Source organism: Bactrocera tryoni, unplaced genomic scaffold (assembly GCF_016617805.1).
Source record: "Bactrocera tryoni isolate S06 unplaced genomic scaffold, CSIRO_BtryS06_freeze2 scaffold_25, whole genome shotgun sequence".
Classification (NCBI taxonomy): domain Eukaryota; kingdom Metazoa; phylum Arthropoda; class Insecta; order Diptera; family Tephritidae; genus Bactrocera; species Bactrocera tryoni.
The window spans coordinates 22,427,555-22,436,373 of record NW_024395977.1 but is presented as its reverse complement, the minus strand read 5'-3'; the positions used below and the strand labels follow the sequence as shown (position 1 = coordinate 22,436,373).

The 8,819-nt window shown below is 35.5% G+C and overlaps 2 protein-coding genes across 2 annotated transcripts; one reads left to right on the top strand and one right to left on the bottom strand.

The window, feature by feature from the left end:
* The first annotated feature begins 4,446 nt into the window (after positions 1–4,446).
* On the top strand, positions 4,447–5,066 carry LOC120780907 (transcription factor Adf-1-like). The gene is made up of 2 exons (XM_040113143.1): positions 4,447–4,781; positions 4,854–5,066. The coding sequence occupies exons 1-2, from the start codon at positions 4,634–4,636 to the stop codon at positions 5,012–5,014; spliced, it is 309 nt and encodes a 102-aa protein (XP_039969077.1). The 5' UTR covers positions 4,447–4,633; the 3' UTR covers positions 5,015–5,066.
* Positions 5,067–5,112: 46 nt separating this feature from the next.
* LOC120780806 (protein ALP1-like) lies at positions 5,113–6,534 on the bottom strand. The gene is made up of 3 exons (XM_040113053.1): positions 6,282–6,534; positions 5,859–6,220; positions 5,113–5,789 (listed from the first exon to the last, which is right to left on the bottom strand). Exons 1-3 carry the CDS (start codon positions 6,431–6,433, stop codon positions 5,113–5,115), a joined length of 1,191 nt encoding a protein of 396 aa, XP_039968987.1. The 5' UTR covers positions 6,434–6,534.
* Between the last annotated feature and the right edge of the window lie 2,285 nt (positions 6,535–8,819).

Sequence of the window (8,819 nt, the reverse complement as noted above, 5' to 3'; positions counted from 1 at the left end):
TGATGTCACAAGAAAACATGATGTGTACATTTTTTTTCATTGATATATTATTATTTGGTGGCCCTAGTATATTAAAAATTTTATATAATTTTTCATGTGACAAAAAAAAAATTACAAATTTGCTGACCAGGGTAATCAATACATGGACATATTTAAAGAGTGATCTATATTGTTGGGCTACTTCAATTGATAAAGGAAGCAACTTTGAAAGACTTATATTCAGTGCAGTGTGTACTGTTGTCCCATCGATAGCCACAGCAGCTTTACCAGTTGAAGCACAAGTGATATAAGCATTGCAAAACCCATCACTTTCAGAATATCGATTATAAATTTCCATTAATAATTTAATAAAAAATGTTTTACCACATCCAGCTGGTCCTGTAAAAAATATTTGCAGCGGAGGAGGATCTTCCAACTGAAGATTGTAAATGACGTGCATCAAAAGTTCCTTTTGTTTTTGGTTTGCCATTTCCATCAGCTCATAATATTGGTCGTTAGGCATTAGATTTTCTTTCCGTTTTGCAATGGCACCAAGTTTATTTAGGGTCGCGAGACGTAAATCACTGTTTACATCCGAATTGGGATTGTCATATAGCGTTTGGAATGGATTAGCTTCTGGAAATCTAGTGGCAATATCATGAATCTCATCGTCATCGTCTGCTTCTTCATTTTCGCGACATAGTTTTCGACATAGCTCTATAGTTTTATTAATGTCTAAGTCAGATTCAAACTCTTTACATCGCTTCAGAATTTGGTTTTCATTTTCGTCGTAAATCCTAATAAATTTCATCTCGTCAAGAATATCGAATTCTTCATTCCGAAATGAAATATGCAAAGTCACCATTTCTCTTTTATACTCATTTATATCTGAGTTTATGTCATAATTCCTATAATGATGCGTTGTTGCTTTCGACGAATATAATCACCTTGAGAATTTTTAGTAAAATTAGCAACGAATTGTGCAAGAGATAATTCTTCCATTTCTTGTGGCCGCTTCTCGTATTTATCAAACCAGTTTTCCTTCCAAATACTTGTTGAATCTTCATCGATATTTAATGCATCTAATTCTTTTTGTGTTCGTATAATACGCTGTTGTTCAATAGGCCAAACGGTGGGAATATAAACTATGGAGACTGAACTTTTAGACATACTTAGGTTCACGTAGAAGGTACCACGCTGCTTCCCGGCTTGTTAATTCAACAGTGTTGAGCATATTAACACTCATTTTTCTAATTAATTCTACTAAATCAAAATCAGGGTTTTCGTCCATGATTTCATGAATTTGTTTTTGTAAATTACTTATACCCCTATTAGTTTTATTGACAAATTCAACAGCAAACGCTGCACATGAGTATTCTTCAATAATAAATTGCATATCTGTATTTGATTGTAATAAATTGAGAATAAAAGGATTGAAAGGGTTGTGCCATTTTTCTTTAGGTTGTCGCTTCAAAAATACTTTAGGTCTGGTAATTCAAGCTTCAAGAATATGAAAATAATCATTATCCGAAGTTATATGATTTTGTGCATAAACCATTTCAATATTCTCGTAATCATTGTTTTCAAGATTAATTTGTATTTGTTTATACCACTTAGCTTAATCAGCATATCCTGGATGATCTTTCTGCATTGGTTTTAATATTGTAGTGGATTTACATGGCATAAATGGAGCATCAAATCGGCATTTCTGAGGTTGATTGGCATGCACTTTTTTATAACAGGTAAAGGCATGTTTGTGGCTTTGCAAGCGAATATGTCCAGAAGCTTCTGATGAAGAAACTGATATCAATTGATCGATCATCATTACAGTATCTTGATAGTTTGTACCAAGAGGATCTGATGGAGCGTCATTCAGCCATAATAAATTATGTGCATGAGAACTACCACGATGATGGAATTCAATTCGTTTAAAATAGTCGACAACATAATAATTTCCAAATGGGAGAATAGTTATCAAGATATTGACTTTTTTATTAAAATAGATAGCACAGGTCACAGCATCTTCATTCACTAGTGTAGTCTTAGATATGTAATCCAATGACGCAGCTTGTTCAGCTGAAATTTCAGTACCGTTATTTTTTAATTTGTACAATAATTGTATTAAATTGGTCCATCCGATTTCATTGCCAGTCAAAGTAAGAAACATCGTAGGTTTTCCTAGTTGCCGAATCATCGCAAAAAGATCTATTTTTCGATCGCTCCAATACCAAACTGAATTTGGTATTGAGCGTAGGAAAGCTAAATTACTTTCGATAAAATTTTTAATGTAGTCAGCTGACTAAACTTGCTGCCTTGCTAAGAGTCGCGAACTCTTAACCTCATAATTTTCATTCCTAGATATAATAAATGATGTGGAGTAACTCCACGCCGATCTGATCTTCGTAATTCGCTAGTTGCTATTCCGAACGGTGTTGCATTTACTCCCTCTCTAAATTTTCGGAAATTACCCAAATAAATCGATGGGAAAGAAAGTTCTTCGGCATGTTCATCAAAAATTATACTTTTGGGAATGCTATATTCTCCAGGAGCGATCCGTAAATACATATCTTCATTCCAAAGTAGAGTTTTTCTTTGTGCTGTTAGACTTTCTTCAACCTGTATATCTTCACTCATTTCTTCTAGATCGATTTCGTTATTACTATCATTCTTGAAGAAGCTTTCATCAATTTTAATATCGTAAAATAAATAAAATGGAGTTTTAAGCAGATACTGAAGCCATGCACGAAATGCCCTTTTATTAACCAGTTGCTTTAAATAGCTTGATCTATGTATTTTTTTTTCTGCGTGCGTTAATACAGTAATCATCATCGACATTACGGGGTAAGAGTTTTACCATATTATTTACATCGACTGGTACATTAATGATTTGTCCATAAATTCCATATTGCCCATGAACATGTCGTAACCGTCGAATTTGCATAAATGGAACTCGTGGTGAGACAAGTCTTTCAGAAATTAAGTCAAGCGGTGGTAAAACCTCCGGTGTCTTTTCATATTTAAAACCGTTATAAGTAGATATTATAGGAATCACTTTCCTCCCAATTGCTTGGTAACACGTGTTGCACAGTAAAACATATTCGACTGTATTATAATTTTCAACTATTACACTTAATAATTGTTCATCTTCAGCACGAGGTGATTTTAAATCTAACTTAAAACACAATCGATCACAAACGGAGCACTTATGACCAAACATATTGTTTAAAAACTTGTGATTAAATTCTTTATGAGCAAACTTATCTCGACGAAACCATGAGTATGGAATTTCTGGCTGTACATCTACTGGAGGTTTATCTGAAAAAAAAAACAATTCAAAGTATGTAACGAGATATCTATCGATTGTGTATTGAGAATCAATTCCTTAAAATACTACATTTTAATACATTTTAAGATGATTATTTTCAAATATGGTTATTAAATTATATGTACTATTTGAAAATTATCCATACTTTAGTTTAAAATAAATTATTATTTTTTTTTAATATCATTTTAATTTTGATTTTTTTTACAATTTATTTTACAATTCAAAAATATTTATCCGTCTTAAAATGTTTTTTTTTTCTCCTATAAACCTAAATATTAAATCATTTTGTTAATTTAAGAATTATATAATATATTATACTTGCACGCATATTTAAAGAAATGCCGGGTGCAGAAATGTTTGCCAAAAACTGTGGTGTGATTAAGTAAACTGTTTTTGTTTGTTTTGTTTTATTTTCTTTGGTCAATAATCGATAATAAACAGTCGTGGCGACAAGCAAACCGAAATTAGTAAATTTATCTGCAATTATTGTATATACATATGTTTTCAAAGATAAAACATTTATTGCGCTAGTTATTAAAACAAAATAATGGCTGCTTTGAGGGAAATTATTTTCTTTTGTGAACTTAAAGTTGAACTATTTAGGAGATACTGAAAAGCTTGCAGTCAACAAGTCAACAACACAAATTAGTGTATCCAAAGGGTGTTGCATATAATTTAATTTCTGAACTTAACCGAATTATTTTGCGTAAATTTTGTTGTTTGTTACGTTTTTCACATTTTACCATCCATTTTACAAAATCGGGAAAAATTTGGTAAAACCAAATTTAATTTTATTTCTCTTTAATTTAATTTTTTAATTTTTAAATAAATTAATATTTCAAATAAATTATATTTATTTCGACTATTACAAAGTGAAGATGTGCCAAATGAACTTCATTTCTTCAAAGAAAATTGGTGACCTTCATGAAATATGCATATTCGCATTATTTCGTTATCATTCCCAGATTTGTACCAATCGAATTTCTATGGCATATACCAGAGAACTGCATATGTTATATGTATAATAGAAATTCCATCGAGTACATACATTCAACAAATGTATGTATATATGTAAGTATGTACGTTCTCGATGGAATTTCCATTGTTTACGCTTTGAAAATTTGTAACATGCGCACATTTTCAAAGCTGATACATTTTTTGCCACACATGATTCAAATCAGTCCAGCAGCAAATTGTTGTTGTTTGCTGTACTCGTAGATTTACTCGAAGATTTACTTATAGCTTACGCGAAGTTTCATCATTTTGAATTTGAAAACGAAAAGGAAGAAGAGTGTTTTGTCAACCGATAAAATCATTGTATATTTGAATATGGAGGACGACGATTGCTTTATCCAAAATTTAATAGATAGTGTGGAAAAAAAGAAATGTTTGTACGTTAAAAGAGATGCATTTTATTTCAATCGTACAAATAAAGACAAAGTGTGGAAAGCAATCGCAGAACTATGCGGTAAAAGTGGTATGTATTAACACTGTTATAGAAATATGTATTTTTGTATTATATATTTTTTATGTTTGTTTCAATTAAAAGATCTAGAATGCAAACATAGATGGAAGCTACTCCGGGAGCGCTTCTGCAAAGAGATAAAAAGGTTAGAAGCTCCATCAGGTAGCGGAATGAGCTACTTAGAGGAATGGCGTTTTTTAAAACCCATGATGTTTCTGAAAGACTCCGTCACACTGCGTCGGTAGGTACTTTGTATAAATTTTAATGTTTTTAAATATAACTTTTTCATTGTACAGCACTCGTAATAATGCAGAAGCAAGTGCAGACTCTGTCTTGGCTTCATCTACGAGTGATAGTTTAAATGAAATTTCATCCCCACCTCCGAAGAAACAAAAAAGCAAATGGCGGCGCCGGCTGAAAGATGTGAAACTGATGAGGCCTTTATGACGACGGTTTTGTGTCTGATGCAAGACCTGCCAGTTTCGGTCAAAGACAGTTTCCAAGAGAAAATGATATCGGAATTATATCGCTTACGTCGCGAAAATAGGCAAACATGAAATTGAAAAGAATTCAACCTAATTTTCTTATTTTTTAAAACTCCTAAACCGTCATGAAAATCACCATTAGAGTCCTCCCAATCAGCATAGTTGCTTGCAATATACGAAGATGCATTCACGTTATTAAACATAATAAAATTATGTAAAGCAACGCACGCTAAAACAATTTTTTCTTCATTTTCCGGAAATAAATGTAATGTTGTTAGTAAAACTCGCCAACGCGCTACTAGTATTCCAAAAGAGTTTTCAATTGTGCGACGATCTCTTGATTTAAACACCTCTTTTTCATTTGGTAGCATTCCCCCAGGGTATGGGCACATTAAATTTATCCCTAAAGGAAAGGCAGCATCACCAACGAAGAAGTGTGGAGTTTTTAGTTGCGTATTTGGTAAGTTTTTCGCTGGAGGGATGGGAAGTTTGTGATCTAGCAACCTCTTTCCCAATCGACTCACTTGAAAAATACCTTTACATGTAAAGAGAAACAATAATATTAATAAAAAAAAAACAAATGCACAAATATAAAAGTCCTCACCACCATCACTCTGACTTCCATATGCACCAATATCTATATACCGATATCGGGCATCACACACTGCTAACAACACAATAGAAACAATTTTTTTGTAGCAGAAAAATTGACTACCGCTTTTAGGTGGGCATCGAATAGCGATATGATTCCCATCAATAGATCCAACACAGTTGGGCATATTCCATAGTTCCCAGAAGTCTTGAGAAATTTGCTTGAAATCTTCTTCATTAGGCTCAGATACATAAACAGCGCCTAACTTCGTCCAAAGGACTTCAGCTGTCTCCAGAATAATGCGCCTAACCGTTTCCTTCCCCAGTTGAAATGACCATGCCAACGATTGAAACGAAGTTCCTTGTGACAAATATCTTTAAGAAAAAGAAAAAAGAATAAGACATAATAAAAATATATTAAAATGAACAAACTTACTGTAATGTCAAAGCTAATCGACATTCCGGTTGCACAGACTCCCTCAACGAATTCTTGTTTAAAAAGGGCTCAACAAGAGTAAGCCAAATCTCATATACTTGTGGTGTCATTCGCGTGTATATAAAAAAATCAGCGTGGTCAATCCTCTTCATTTCCAGGAATCGTACAAAGAAACCATCCTTCTTCCTCTTTCTGTTTATTTCCCTCACTGAACACGACCGAACTCTTTTTTTTGTAATTTCACTAATTTCTGTCAATACGCGTATTCCGTCTAAAACAGAGGTAAGGATTTTTATTGTTTTTAAATATTTTAACTTTCTGTTCATTTTTGCAAAATTCAAACGAAACAAAACCAAAACACAAATTGCTTATTGACACTTTCTTTTTCTGCATGTAAGCACATTATAGTCATTCAAATGTCTACTCTGCGTTCGTTATGCATTTGACAGGCTTTTCGTTCATTTTTTGACAGTAACATACGGCAGCTAATGCACATTATAGTTAGGCCTTTAATCAATTCGGGTAGCCGCCAGCGTCAACTGACCTGATGCAACACGAATAATCTGTTCTTCGGCAATCACGATCGTGTAAACGTATGGCGGGCTTCGGTTGCAATCGTATCATGTCAGTTCATAGCGTTGCGACGATTGTTTGAATTTGAATGAAACTTTGGGTAAACTATAAGTATGTAAATCTATGGGTAAATCTATGAGTACAGCAAACAACAATAATTTTCTGCTGGACTGATTGGAATCATGTGTGGCAAAAAATGTATCAGCTTTGAAAATGTGCGCATGTTTCAAATTTTCGAAGCGTAAACGATGGAAATTCCATCGAGAACGTACATACATATATATGCACATATATTTGTTGTATGTACTTATGTACTCGATGGAATTTCCATTATACATATAACATATGTACACATATACATACATACATACATACATATATATACAAACATATGTATTTGAAATAGAACAAAAGTGCACTAGTAAATCTGTGTTTATGCCGGCCATAGACCACACAAGTAAACTGCACAAGTATAGGACTGCACAGTGCATTTGTGCAGTGTATGGGGTTTTTTTTTTTTTTTTTTTGTTTCCGAAGGGGGAATCTTCTAAAGATACTACCAGGGTGGAACTGGTAGCATGCACGATTCATATTGTCCGCTAGGGTACACCTCTTTCGGGACCACGCCCAGACAGTAATACATAACTATTCTGGACTTGCGGGACATTATGCCTACGTACTAAACCCTTAACTCCGGCTGCTATAGCTTGTATTCGGACCTGCGGGACCGCCGTTAGGCACTACTTCGCAGTACCAAGCTGGGCAAAACTGCCTCTTCACGACCTACCGCTCGGGTTCTTCATGTGGTCTTATGCTTCTTCGCTGCCTTTCTTTTGTTCGCAGTTCTAGGAGCGCTATTGCGGCCCACTCTTTCACTTTAGCCCACACCAGCTGTGATCGCAGCATGTGACTCACTATGTTGTCGGGCGTTATGCTTTCATTTGTCAGCTTTTCTATCGTCTCTCTCTCTCTACTACATACCTGGAGCAGGTGAAAAAGACGTGCTCTGCGTTTTCTGCGGCATTTCCGCAGAAGGAACATTGTATTTCGTCATCGTGGCCAAATTTGTGTAGGTATTCCCGGAAACAGCCATGGCCCGATAAGAACTGCGTTAGGTAGAAATCTGTCTCTCCGTGTTGTCTGTCAATCCAGGCTGATACATTCTTAATTAATCTATGGGTCCATCTTCCTTTATCTGCCGCATCCCATTGCTTTTGCCACTCATCGAGACTTGACTTTCTCTCCTCTTTGCGCTCGTCGACCGTTAGGCGCCTATTCATTGTTTTTGTTTTATGGTAGACTCTACTTAGCTCAGAGGCCATTATATCCGGTGGCATAAGACCAGATATGATAGCACTCGCCTCGTGCGACACCGTTCTAAATGCACAGGCAACTCTCAGGGCACATAACCTGGACGCAGTCTTTGCCATATTTACACTGGTTTTTTGACGCAGGGCTGTCCCCATATGGGAGCTGCGTACATAAGCATTGACTGGCTAACTTTGGCCAACAGAGCTCTCCTTCTTTGACTTGGGCCTCCAATGTTTGCCATGATCCTCGACAGGGCCGCAGTCACTTTAGCCGCCTTACCACAGGCCTTTTCAATGTGCGCCTTGAAATTGAGCCTCGTATCGATCATAACGCCAAGGTACCTCAAAGAAGTTTGCGTTACAACGTTATACCCATCAATGTTCAATGTGACTGTTTCTCGCCTTTTTCTGCTCGTGATGAGCACTGCCTCTGTTTTTTCTCCTGCAAGTTGTAGCTTGTTACTCGTAAGCCAGTCTTTGATTTTCGGCACGGCCTCATTGCATATATTCTGTATCTGCAAGAGTTCTTTAGCTACGATCGTTACGGCAATATCGTCCGCATAGCCAATTATCTGTGCTTCTTTTGGTAGCGGTAATCGTAACACCCCGTCGTACAGCACATTCCAAAGTAGTGGACCTAGTACGGAGCCTTGTG

Bases quoted from the DNA above. Each gene is read 5' to 3' on its own strand.
- LOC120780907 (XM_040113143.1), top strand. From the start codon at position 4,634: ATGGAGGACGACGATTGCTTTATCCAAAATTTAATAGATAGTGTGGAA. The intron at 4,782-4,853 runs GTATGTATTAAC...TTCAATTAAAAG, and splicing joins AGAACTATGCGGTAAAAGTG to ATCTAGAATGCAAACATAGA.
- LOC120780806 (XM_040113053.1), bottom strand. From the start codon at position 6,433: ATGAAGAGGATTGACCACGCTGATTTTTTTATATACACGCGAATGACA. The intron at 6,221-6,281 runs GTAAGTTTGTTC...TTTTTCTTAAAG, and splicing joins CGATTAGCTTTGACATTACA to ATATTTGTCACAAGGAACTT. The intron at 5,790-5,858 runs GTGAGGACTTTT...TTACATGTAAAG, and splicing joins TGGAAGTCAGAGTGATGGTG to GTATTTTTCAAGTGAGTCGA.